The sequence below is a fragment of the Nematolebias whitei genome, chromosome 17, assembly GCF_014905685.2.
Source record: "Nematolebias whitei isolate Nwh7 chromosome 17, NemWhi1, whole genome shotgun sequence".
NCBI lineage: Eukaryota > Metazoa > Chordata > Actinopteri > Cyprinodontiformes > Rivulidae > Nematolebias > Nematolebias whitei.
In genome coordinates, this window is record NC_056514.1 from 13,650,388 (window position 1) to 13,664,020 (window position 13,633).

Consider the following 13,633-nt stretch of genomic DNA (forward strand, 5'->3'; position numbering starts at 1 on the left):
TATATATATATAGATAGATAGATAGATAGATAGATAGATAGATAGATAGATAGATAGATAGATAGATAGATAGATAGATAGATAGATAGATAGATAGATAGATAGATAGAGATAGATAGATAGATAGATAGATAGATATATGTGTGTATATATTAAAATAAACTACTACTTACTACTTGTACTTGTTAAACCAGCCACTAGGGAGCACAAGCCAGTGTATCTCTTGTGCCAGTCCCTAGCCTGGGTAAATGGTGAGGGTTGTATCAGGGATGGCATTCGATGCAAAACACTTGCCAAAACCATAATGCGAGTTCATCAAAGCGAAAACATACCGGATGGGTCGAGGGCCAGGTTAACAATGACCGCCACTGGTGCTGTAGACATACAGGGTGCTGGCGGAAATTGTGCTACTGTTAGTCAAAGACCACGAGGAGGGAAACGTGTCAGGAGACAGAGGGAGAAGAGGAAAGTGAAAAATGTAGGACTGAGGGTTGCAACTCTAAATGTGGGGACAATGACAGGCAAAGGTAGAGAGCTGGCTCACATGATGCAGAGAAGAAAGGTAGATGTTTTTTTGTGTCCAAGAGATCAAGTGGAAGGACAGCAAGGCTCGCAGTATTGGAGCAGGGCTCAAACTGTTTTACCATGGTGTGGATAGAAAGAGAAATGGAGTTGGGGTGGTTCTGAAGGAGGAGTTGGCAAAGAATGTAGTAGAGGTGAGGCGAGTGTCAGATAGGGTAATGTGCCTGAAGGTAGAAGTAGAAGGTCAGATGCTAAACATCGTCAGCGGTTATGCTCCACAGATTGGATGTGATGAGGAGGAGAAAGATACATTTTGGAAAGATCTGGATGAAGTAATTTTTCACCACTTTTATTGTCTGTCCAAACAGGTCTCACTTGTAAATGAGTCTTCGAGGCTCAATGTGACTTATCTGTTTAAATAAAGGTTGAGTGAGTAATAGAGAGGAGAGAGTGGTGATTGGAGCAGACCTGAATGGACATGTTGGTGAAGGATAAAGAGGGGATGAGGAAGTGATGGGTAGGTTTGGTGTCAAGGAAAGAAACGAGGAAGGACAGATGGTGGTGGATTTTGCTAAGAGAATGGAAATGGCTATAGTCAATACATATTTCCAAAAGAGGGAGGAACATAGAGTGACCTATAAGGGTGGAGAAAGGAGTACGCAGGTCGACTACATTCTGTGTAGAAGAGGAAACCTGAGGGAGATTGGGGATTGTAAGGTTGTGGCAGGGAAGAGCGTGGCCAGACAGCACCGGATGGTTGTATGTAGAATAACTGTTGTTGTGAAGAATGGTACATGGTAAATGGACTGTACTTATATAGTGCCTTTCTATCTTATTTCAAGATACTCAAAGCGCTTTACACTACAATCTGTGCCTCATTTATCCATTCATACAGCATTCTACTAGATCTCTACAAAGCTAATTTGACAAAGCATTCTAAAGATACTAATAGTGCTTTATCACATTCATACACTGTTTGGACACACATCAGAGGCTATGAGGGATTCAGTGTCTTGCCCAGGGACACTTCAGCATGTGACTGCTGGTGGATTCGAACCCCCAACTCTCGCATTGGAGGACGACTGCTCTAACCACTCAGCCACAGCTGCGAAGAGAAAAAGAGTAAAATCAGAGAAGAAGACCAAATGGTGGAAGCTGAAGAAGAAAAGATGTGAGAATTTCAGAGAGGAGCTGTTAAAGGCTCTGGGTAGTAAGAAAGAGCTTCCAAATGACTGGGCTACTACAGCAACAGTGATTAGAGAGACAGGTAGGAAGGTACTTGGTGTGTCATTTGGACAGAGGATGGATGATAAGAAAACCTGGTGGTGGAATAGTGAAGTGCAAGACGGCGTACAAAGAAAGAGATTAGTCAAGAAGAAATATCACAGTGAGAGGATTGAAGAGAGGAGACAGGAATATAAGAAGATGGGACGTAGAGCAAAGAGGGACATAGCTAAGGCAACGCAGAGGGCGTACTATGAGCTGTATGGGAGACTGGACACTAAAGAGGGCGAGAAGGACTTATACCAATTGGTAAGACAGAGGGATCAGGCTGGAAAGGATGTGCAGCAGGTTAGGCTTATTAAAGATAGGGATGGTAATGTTCTAACAAGTGAGGAGAGTGTAATGGGAAGATGGAATGAGTACTTTGAGGAGCTAATGAATGAAGAGAATGAAAAAGAGAGAAGAGTGGAGGTTATAGAAACTGTGGACCAGGAAGTGGGAAAGATTAGTGAGGGTGAAGTCCGGAAAGCTCTGAAAAGAATGAAGAAGGGGAAGGCAGTAGGACCTGATGACATACCAGTGGAGATTTGGAAATGTCTTGGAGAAATAGTAGTGAGATTTTTGACTCAAATATTCAATGGCATATATGAGGGTGAGAAAATGCCTCAGGAATGGAGAATAAGTGTGCTGGTGCCCAATTTTAAGAACAAGGGTGATGTATAGAGTTGTAGCAACTACATGGGAATTAAGTTGATGAGCCACACAATGAAGATCTGGGAGAGAGTTGTGGAAGCAAGATTTAGATGAGAGGTGACTATCTGTGAGCAACAGTATGGTTTAATGCCAAGAATGAGCACCACAGATGCCATATTTGCTTTGAGAATGCTGATGGAGAAGTACAGAGAAGGTCATAAAGAACTCCATTGTGTCTTTGTGGATTTAGAAAAAGCATATGACAGAGTGCCGAGGGAGGAGGTGTGGTATTCCATGAGGAAATTTGGAGTGGCAGAAAAGTATGTTAGACTGGTACAGGATATGTATGAGGACAGCAGGACAGTGGCGAGATGTGCTGTAGGAGTGACAGATAGCTTCAAGGTGGAGGTGGGATTGCATCAAGGATCGGCTCTGAGCCCCTTCTTGTTTGCTCTGGTGATGGACCGACTAACAGATGAGGTCAGGCAAGAATCCCCATGGACAATAATGTTTGCAGATGGCATTGTGATCTGTGGTGAGAACAGGGAACAGGTGGAAGAGAAGTGGAGGTATGCACTTGAAAGAAGAGGAATGAAAGTCAGCCGTCGTAAGACAGAGTACATGTGTGTGAATGAGAGGGAGGCCGGTAGAACAGTGAGGCTACAAGGAGCAGAGGTCACAAAGGTACAGGACTTCAAGTACTTGGGGTCGACTGTCCAGGAAAATGGGGAATGTGGTAAAGATGTGAAAAAGAGAATCCAGGCAGGATGGAGTGGATAGAGAAAAGTTTCAGGAGTGATTTGTGACAAAAAAGTGTCAGCAAAGGTCAAAGAAAAAGTTTACAAGACAGTGGTGAGACCAGCTATTTTGTATGGTCTGGAGACAGTGGCATTGACAAAAAGACAGGAGAAAGAAGCAGAAATGAAGATGCTAAGGTTCTCCTTAGGAGTGACAAGGCTGGATAAGTTTAGGGATGAGATCATCAAAGGTACAGCACAGGTTGAACAACTGGGAGATAAAGTTAGGTAGGCCAGATTGAGATAGTTTGGACATGTCAAGAGAAGGGACCATGGGTATATTGGTAGAAGGATGTTATAAATGCAGCTGCCAGGAAAAAGACAAAAAGGAAGGCCAAAGAGGAGATATATGGATGCAGTTAGAGCGGACATAAAGGTAGTTGGAGTGAGGACAGAGTGAGGTGGAGGAGGATGACTTGCTGTGGTGACCCCTGAAGAGGGAAAAGCCAAAAGAAGAAGAAGAAGACTTACTACTTGTACTACTATTACTATTTCACAGTTTTTCACTTATCGCAGGTCTTCAGGGTTTGAATCCCCAGCAATAAACTAGGGACTACTCTATATTTAAGTGGATAGAAGTTATACTGTGTAAGGAAGAAAGGTAGTTTATTTATTTAAATTTATTTTTTTTTGCTTTTCTGAGGCGGCATGGAGTGACAAATCCTGGCGAGTGGAGGGAGAAATTATATCCATCGCCAGGTACAACGACCACATCAGAGGGTGGCCTTGGCCACCATACATTAATCTTCAGACACCTTAGTCATTTGAGGAAACTATACATTTAAGCAATATAAAACTAGAATATACAGTACAATGTCTTCTAATGATAGGGGCAGCCGGCTTGGTGGCCATCTTGAATTTTGAAATATCAACTCAATTTTCCATAGAGACTTTTCGTATGCCTCTAGATGCAGCCACACACCAAAATGGAAGTCTGTACCTCAGCTTGTTTTCAAGTTATCATGTTCACAAAACGGACAGAGGGTATTTCCAATTCCCCATCTTCACTTTTCAGTAGGGGACAATCAGGTTACACTTTAGTTATTTATTTTGCTTTCAAGCTGAACTTGAAGTGTCACACTGACACAACCAAAAAAATGAAATTTATCATAACACTGACTGCCCGTAAAGGAACTCCTCCAGGTGTGCTGGGATTGTCCACCATGGGACATAAACAAACTCAATGAGGGTGGGACATCTGGTGAGGGACGTTTTTCCACTGATGATAATTCTAACCCAGTACAAATTTTTGAATTCAAATTTATCTGAACCCACATTGTTTTGAACACAAACAATGTTTAAATATCTCCAACAGAGGTTTTGGTTTGATAATCACTAAACATCACCCGCAACACATCTTCAACTTTTTAAAACTTACCATGTGTAGGGTTTCCAGTTCTTTCTACAGGTTCCTGGTCCCTGAGACAGTGCCAACAAGCTACAGCTGACAGTCATCCCACTAATCACCACCAGGACTATAAGAGGCTGCAGAAGAGTTTCCTTCCTCACTGGAGCATTACTTACCTTCTGGTATGTATGCAATTGGCCTCCTTGTGTTATTTCCTTGTGTACTGGTTCCTGCGCCTCCTTTCCTGGACCAAACTGACTGTCCTTAAATCCTCGACTCCTGTACCTACCTGTGAGTAACGAGTCCTCCTTGTGGATGTTCCTCAGCTGCTCCTCTGCCTTCCTATCACTTGTCTCCATGTTCCACCTGAACTCCTCTCAGCTGGACTTCCTGGATCTGGAACCCTCCACCTTCCTCTCTATTGGGCCCTCCTATCAACGTCCTGTAAGAAACCTACAGGCTTCAATATCTAACTGCTTCTCACAGCCTCTGACCTCTCTCGTACCCATCCAGGGTTCCCAGGAAATCCCACCTGTACACACTACTGTTAATTTAATCACTATAAATAAATCACTTTACATCCTAAAAGGGTTTTGAGTTTTGCCTTCCTCAGTCCGTACTATCTGGGTAAACACCTCCGCTATGATGCCATGAAGTACCCGAGTCAACTCTTTGTTAGTTAAATAGATCAAAACTGGACCCCTGGAGACAGAAGAAATGTGATTAGGTATAATAGGCTAGAGGTGATAAGAAAAGGCTTTTTGCCGACTGACTTGAGGGGACACTTCAGACCCAGGCCCCCCTCACATGGATTTTTGAAAACACCCCTTTAATTAAATATTTTACTTTTGCTAATCAGAGCTATGGTGTTTTTGGAGTTATGCAAAAAGAGAAATCAAGAGAATGTCAAATAATTTCTGGTCAAAGGTTATGGATGTTTTTATTGTTATTGCTGAGAACATTCTTCTCCTCTGCCCTGAGAACAAGAAGTGGTTTTCTCCCAAAGTATCTTATCTCTGCCCATGAATCACATGTTGAGTGCTGTGTAAAAAAATTTTTCATTTACAGGTAGTCTCATTGAGCCACGAGAACTCATTTTCAAGAGAGACCTATTTAAGGAGCAGATGGGGATTAAGGGCCTTGCTCATGGGCCCAGAGTGGGGCGAATGAGTGTGGGGGCAAGTGTGGGTACTTTAACTACCTCACCCACATTTTTGATGTTGTCGGTACATGGGCGTGAACCGGCGATCTTCCAATCACAGGCCCACCTTCTCTAGCCTCTGTGCCACTACTCCCCCCGCCCCCCAAGAAGACAGCAGCTTTTTTTTTCTTTTTCTTTCTTTTTCCTTTTTTCCCTTTTTTTCTCTTTTTTCTTTTTTCTTTAAACAAAAAAAGAAAGAAAAAAAAGAAGACTGCAGCTGGCCTCAAGGACGCCCCCTGAACTGTAATGAACTCTGAACTGAGAAGGGTATAAAAGGAGAAGATAACACAGCTTGTAGCTTTTTTTCTGTGAAGGGTTTTCATGCATATACATCTGTCTGTTTATATATGTAACATGTCCTGAAATTTGAGCTTGCAAGTAAAATACCGGTAAAAAACCTTCATCTGCCGTGAGAGTGGTCCTTTTGAGTAAACGTCAGAGAACGAGAGAATTTCTCCAGCATAACACTAGTTCGATTTTAATGAACTTCTCAGACAAAAGACATGAGAAAAAGAACAAACTCCACCAACCTGTTGGGTGAAGAGGTTGCATGTCGCCTGCAAAAGAGTGATGAGACGTGCTGGGGTGTTGTAGTGTTTGGAGTTGGCCCACACCAGGCAAACTGTGTGCATTAATGGTTTAATGTGACCTTTGATATCAGGAAACTCCATGTTGTCCATGTCCTCAAGCAAACGCTGCAGGGGAGTCAGGTACAAGCAAATGTCTTTTGCCTCCTCCAAAGCTGCTGAATGGAGACATGATGATTGATAAATGGGTGATTGATCTGCAGTATTTTCTTACTCTTGACACTTCACAGACAAAAACATTCTTTATGATTAACCATAAATTATTATTCAGTTTATTATGAAGCACACGTTTCTTCTGAGCTTTTACCTGCAACAACATCCTGCTGCATGCTCTGAAGAGCAGGAGAGTAGCTGCTTTCTGCAGCCTCCAATACCAGAGACATCATTTTCACTTTAGGGGAGTTTAGCTGAGACTGAATGGATTCCAAATCTGCAGATCTGAGAAGAAAGGGGAAGAAAAAAAAAAAAGAGTTTTAATCAGATTTTAGAAAAACGTTGGTTACGTACTGTAACCCCAGATTCTATTTCGTATAGGCTTCGTCCGTAGCACTGAAGTGCTACGCTTCGCGTGATGGGATAAAACCCACTAGCGAGGGCCTTAAAGGGCGAAGCCTGTACGAAATAGAACATAATAATCCAGGTTACGACTATACCAGCTGATGAGTTTGTGCAAAATTCATCCAAAACCGGGGCTTAATTTGAGTTGGATCCTGCCGGAACAGGATTCGGTAACTCTCAGACTTACTTACAAATAATAAAGTTATGAAAAAATTTGACTGCCTTGAATGAATAAAAGTTACATTGGATATGTAATCTGAAAATAATTACATAAACACTCATTTTAAACACAACAGCCACTTACGAGCTTCCTAATATCACATCAGAGTTGCTTCTTTATGTAAGAATTTCTGCTTCTACCCTTAAAAAATCTCTGCCCCTAAAAGTTCAGTCATGGGCAACTTAATTAAAAACACAAAAATATAATTAAACAGCACACCTAAATTGCAAATCAGTTTTACAGTTTAAGTGGGTCATTAATATAATGTTTATTGTTTCTTAAAATACAATGAGAGAAATGTTTGATGGGTGATCATATGACGTACAAGTATCAAAACACCAATTTGTCAAATAACAGCGAACAAAATGTTGAAAAGACAGTCTAATTTACTTTCATAAAAAAGTATTCTCATACAACCAAACAACCAAGAACTGAAGCAGATGAAGTGGCAATGGAGTTACTGGAGCAGGTGGAGTGGTGTGGGCTAGCACCAAGCTAATTGAGCTGTTATACCCGGGTAGGATCCCACAGCCAACTGCCGTGAACAGCCTGTGGAGGCGCTTGGAGGTTTCACCTGGGGAGGAGGACAACAATGAGGAGGACAGTGAATTCAGAGGAGAAGAGTCGGGCTTGGAACGGTCAAGTGAGGTATGCCCAACAATTTGGACTTCTGCCCAGTTCAAGGTGGTGGTGGGGGAGGAATTAGGATGCATGAAATAAGTGGAGTGTGCTCTGTTCACACAAGGAGAGCTATTGGTCAGGCTACTTCTTGTTGGTCTCAAACTGTTATTGAATCAAGTGTTTACTTATGTAGGTAAACCTAGATGCACCAAAGTCCATGCTCATTAATCCAGGTACAAATCCAACAATGTTCAGTCAGGTCATCTAGACCGTTTCTTTTTTTGCTGAGACATTTCATCCTTCATCCAAAATACTTTTTCAGTCTGAGGAGACACAAACAAACTGGACTCCCACAAATACCACACTCCCATAGTGGGAAAAAAAACAGTTTGCTGCTGAAAAAATGGTTTCTGGACCCGCCCTCTCATCCGTCATTCCGTTATCACCAGTAAACAGTTTTTTCCACTATGGGAGTGTGGTATTTGTGGGACTCCAGTTTATTTGTGTCTCCTCAGACTGAAGAAGTCCTTTGAATGAAGGACAAAACATCTCAGCCAAAAAAGCCACCGTCCAGATGACCTGACTGAACATTGTTGGTAAATGTAGATGTTTAACAACCTGTTGAAATACATCAGAATGCAGAAAATGGCATCTACTTTATTCAAAATTTTCTGGGGGCAGACTCCCGAACCCCCTCTTGCTATTTGCGTTCTGGCATCATATGGTTTACAAATTAAACACGGGGTTTAGAATTACAAAACAATTTTTTTACACTGACAAATGCCAAAGCATGGCATTATGAGCATAAAAACACTTTCATGTATTAAAGTTTAGTTATACATAGAGGTTACATTATGCTGTACTTGGAGAAAAATCATGACATGATTATGGTAATAATGTTTTCTGAAGGGAGTAATTTTAGCTATTTTTGTACATTGAAAGAAGTAATTTTCAAATGGCAGGATTTTTTACTGCAAATGTCCTAAAGAAGAAAATGTTCTCAGATCTCAACATATTTTCCTGCATTAAAATAATTGTTCTGTGCTCCTGCATCACATTTTTATGTTTTTTGTTCATCCACATATACAGGGTTCTCTGTTGTATGTAACACAGCATGCTTTTACATTATTTTTCATATACCAGAAGCATGTTGGGGGTAGTAGGGGTACCATGTAGGGCTCACTGCCTTGCATCATTCGTGTTCATTGTCACGCTTCTACATGACTTAAACCATGTTTGTTTGGCTGTAAGAAATGAACTGACCTTTTTTATTCAACCTTTATTTAGACAGGTAAATCCCATTGAGCCTCGAGGACTCATTTACAAGAGAGACCTGATTTCAACAAAGAAAGATGACAACAATGGACAACAATAGACAATTATAAAGAGGCATACAGATTTTTTTTTTTAACTCAGACCATCACAGAAACAGGTTTTAGAGTTGTTGCTAACAGTCTGGATGGTTGATTTCCTCTTTGATCTCATTTCTTCCAACAAATATACTGAATACTGGTCCATCTGTTTGTTTCCACTGTGAAGCTCAATTCCAGATGAAGTCTAAAGAAGGCAGCATCACCTCCAGACAAGGTCAACATGACGCTTCATTCTGCTCACTGAAGTTTGAAGTGCTATTTATAAATGTTACTCTGTATTTTAGAGTTTGACAAGATTTCCTGAAGTAAGTCCCTTGTTCATGTGGTTTTATCAACTGTTGAATAATGGCGGGGGGTGGGGGTTGATGTGGTGCCATCTGGGGGATCGGATATTACGGCCGTCCAACTTCCTTCGTCTGCCACTTTCATGTTGGAGCAGATTCTCAGTAATCCAAGAAGTTTTTCATAAAATGATGAGATGGTGCTTTTCTTTTCTTTTTTTTTTCTATCAGAGGAGCTTACTCAATTCACACTAAAAATTGTGGATCTCCAAGCTTTTAAACTGCAGTGATTCGATACATTTTTGCAGATTAATTTCACATGTAAATTATTTTCACTCAAATTGCACCCAAGGGTCATTAGGGTTTTTATTCACCTGGTCCCAAAGGCAGATCTCATGGATGAAAGGTCAGATTGGTGTGAACCCTTCTGTGAATTAGATTCGAGCCTGCATATTATGTGCTGGAAAACTGAAACCTGAGACCTGCTCTTGTCTTTATGGTTGGGTTTGACAAATATGCGCTCCTCAAGTCCTCCCACAAGTCATCTGTATTCTCTATTCATGTACTATTCATATTCATTCACATTAACAGTCACTCAGTTTGTGAGGATGGCCTGCTCTTGGTAGATTTACACATGTTAAATATTTCTTTCATTTCATGATAAATGATGTAACAGGACACCTGGGGGTGTTTAGGGCCTTGGAAACCGTTCCAATAGTCTTCTCTTTGACCTGAATTAAAACAATGACTTTAAAGTGGGTGATTATTTAAGCAGTCACATATTTTACATTAATATTTTTCTATTAATTGGCATTACTTTGATTACATTAAATCATTGGCAAAGACATTTAATACGTTTTTTATTTATGTACTTATTTATTTATTTGTGAAGTAGGACAATGTAACTAACCAGAACTAATTTATGAGCAAAAAAAACCCAACATAAATAGTCCAAAGGGTGAATATTTTTTAAAGGCAGTGTAGCTAATACAGTGTTCTTTCAGACCAGTATGCCATTTTCTAGAGAGCTCTTTCATAGGCCTGAAAAAACAGACCTTCATTTGGCTAGCCTTTAGCCTAGCTGGATGAAAAATTCTGCTTCCTTTGCCACACTATGAGCTTTCTGACAGATATCATGGCAGTTAACATTTTAACTATTTAACTTAATGGAACGTGATTTCAAAAACAACAAAAAATTCTCTTAAAGGCTTTCAAAGAGTTATTTCCTGACAGTCTCCACCTCTTCTGTAGCTTTACAAGAGAAAAGTAAAGAAACATTGAAAGAGATCATAGTTCTTCATGGCGCCTGCTTCCTCCAGCTAAGTATTTTTTGTAATTGACATCTATTATTGGTTCTTCTAAAACAGCTAAAACTCCATTCCTTTACAACATAAGATGAGCTTCCACTAAAACAGTGGCTTCAAAGGCAGCTGGTGATATACATTTCTTTATAACCCGTATCGACCTTTGACTTTATGACCATTCATGTTCGTTTGCGTAAAAATCCACCTCAGTATTTAACTGCCTTAAAATCCAAACTTTTTATTATTTATTATATTATGTTTATAGATTCATTATATTTTAGGGCGGCATGGTGGCCCATTTGGTAGAGATGTTGGCTCTCAGTGAAAAGGTCGCTGGTTAAAATCCCGGCCAGGGGCCTTTCTGGGTGGAGTTTGCATGTTCTCTCTATGCAGCATGGGTTTTCTCCGGATACTCCGGTTTCCTCCCACAGACCAAAAACATGCATGTTAGGCTGATTGGTAACTCTAAAATGTTGAAGTATGTATCTCTGCAGACAAATTTGGAAGGCCTATCTGGGAGGCCGCATCTGACTGGATGAGGCGTATCCGGGGGGGGCATATCTGATTGGACTATAGAAAAATGGGTGTGTCTGGCAGGCCACATCTGATTGGACAAAAAAAAGGGCTGAACAAAAAAAAATCAGTTTGTGTTAACCACAGACATATTATGTCTATGGTGTTAACCGGTTCAACATTAGCGGCGTCTCAGGTTCAACATTGGCAGCGTCTCGGTTCGATGTTAGCGCCATCTCAGGTTCCACATTGGCAGCGTCTCGGTTTGACATTAGCGGCGTCTCCATAACTTCTCTTTCCGCCTCTCTGAACACAAAACTTCCGGTTACATTTCAAAATAAGAGCAACATAACTGGGTAGTGGGGAGGGCTAAATGTTTTTTTTTTTTTAATACCTAGCCATTAAATTAAAAAACAAAATCAATTTTGGTTGTTGAATAATGTGAAAATAGTTACAATCGATTCATAAATAAAGAAAAATACAGTTACCAAAATACAAAAATATATATATTCAAATATAAGCAGATAAATTTGGAAATGTTCAATATGCTTAAAAATCAAAATAAATTGACGATTAGATTGCACTAATTAGTGTACATTAGTTTCTAAGCACAGTATACATACTACAAAAATGTAGACTACGCCACTGGTCTGGGTACAATGAAATATGACGCATCTGAAACAAAACCTGCTCCTATTTGTCAAAAAGTCTGGTCTCAATTAAAGCTCATGAGTCCTGTGACAAGATAATGGCCCAAAACAACATTTGCTCTTTAGAAGTGCTCTTCTATAAGATCTGATCTGTGAAAGGAGCCGAAACATGGAGTAGGATTGACCCTTAAAACCTGAGACAGCTGAGGAAGTTAACCAGTAAACAGAAATGCCTTCTCCAGTTGCAGAAATCTTACAGAAACTGAGAATCACTCATCTGCAGTGACTGATTTAAAAGGTTGAACAAGAAAATGTGAAGTTTAAGGAAACATCGTTTGTCCTAAGGCCAGTTTAAGTATCATTAATACAAACCGGATTCCAAAAAAGTTGGGACACTAAACAAAATGTGAATAAAAACTGAATGCAATGATGTGGAGGTGCCAACATCTAATATTTTATTCAGAATAGAACACAAATCACAGATCAAAAGTTTAAACTGAGAGAATATATCATTTTAAGGGAAAAATCTGTTGTTTCCAAATTTCATGGCGTCAACAAATCCCCAAAAAGTTGGGACAAGTCCATTTTTACCACTGTGTGGCATCCCCACTTCTTCTTACAACACTCAACAGACATCTGGGGACAGAGGAGACCAGTTTCTCAAGTTTAGAAATAGAAATGCTCTCCCATTCATGTCTAATACAGGCCTCTAACTGTTCAATCGTCTTGGGCCTTCTTTGTCGCACCTTCCTCTTTATGATGCGCCAAATGTTCTTTATAGTTGAAAGATCTGGACTGCAGGCTGGCCATTTCAGTACCCGGATCCTTCTCCTACGTAGCCATGATGTTGTGATTGCTGCAGAATGTGGTCTGGCATTATCGTGTTGAAAAATGCAGGGTCTTCCCTGAAAGAGATGACGTCTAGATGGGAGCATATGTTGTTCTACAACCTGAACATAGTTCTCTGCATTAATAGTGCCTTTCCAGACATGCAAGCTGCCCATGCCACAAGCGCTCATGCAACCCCATACCATGAGAATATACCCCATACCATGGGGCGGCTGTGGCTGAGTGGTTAGAGCAGTCGTCCTCCAATGCGAGAGATGGAGGTTCAAATCCACCAGCAGTCACATGTCGAAGTGTCCCTGGGCAAGACACTGAACCCCTCAATGCCTCTGATGTGTGTCCCATCGGTGTACAAATGTGATAAAGCTCTGATTAGTCTCTTTAGAATGATTTGTTAAATTATCTTTGTAGAGATCTAGTAGAGTGCTGTATGACTGGGTAAATGAGGACACAGATTGTAGTGGAAAGCCCTTTGAGTGTCTTGAAATAAAATAGAAAGGCACTATATAAGTACAGTCCATTTACCATTTACCATTAGTGATGCATGCTTCTGAACGGAGCATTGATAACAACTTGGGCTATCCTTGTCCTCTCTGGTCCGGATGACATGGCGTCCCAGTGTTCCACAAAGAACTTCAAATCGTGACTCATCTGACCACAGAACAGTATTCCATTTTGCCACACTCCATTTTAAATGACCCCTGGCCCAGTGCAAACGTCTGAGCTTGTGGAGCTTGCTTAGAAATGGCTTCCTCTTTGCACTGTAGAGTTTCAGCTGGCAACGGCGGATGGCACGGTGGATTGTGTTCACTGACAATGCTTTCTGGAAGTATTCCTGAGCCCATTCTTGTAATGACTAGCGGAACCCAGATTGGTACAAGACCAGAACGAAGCA

The 13,633-nt window shown here is 40.8% G+C and overlaps 1 protein-coding gene across 1 annotated transcript in view; it reads right to left on the reverse strand.

Moving 5' to 3' along the window:
• Positions 1–13,633, reverse strand: part of dnah9 (dynein, axonemal, heavy chain 9) — a 428,033-nt gene that overhangs the window by 400,424 nt on the left and 13,976 nt on the right. Inside the window, exons 3-5 of the mRNA XM_037691599.1 lie at positions 6,923–6,984; positions 6,680–6,810; positions 6,316–6,527 (exon numbers count right to left, since the gene is read on the reverse strand). Of these exons, the coding sequence (XP_037547527.1) occupies positions 6,316–6,527; positions 6,680–6,810; positions 6,923–6,984 (405 nt within the window). The remainder of the gene's footprint in view (positions 1–6,315; positions 6,528–6,679; positions 6,811–6,922; positions 6,985–13,633) is intronic.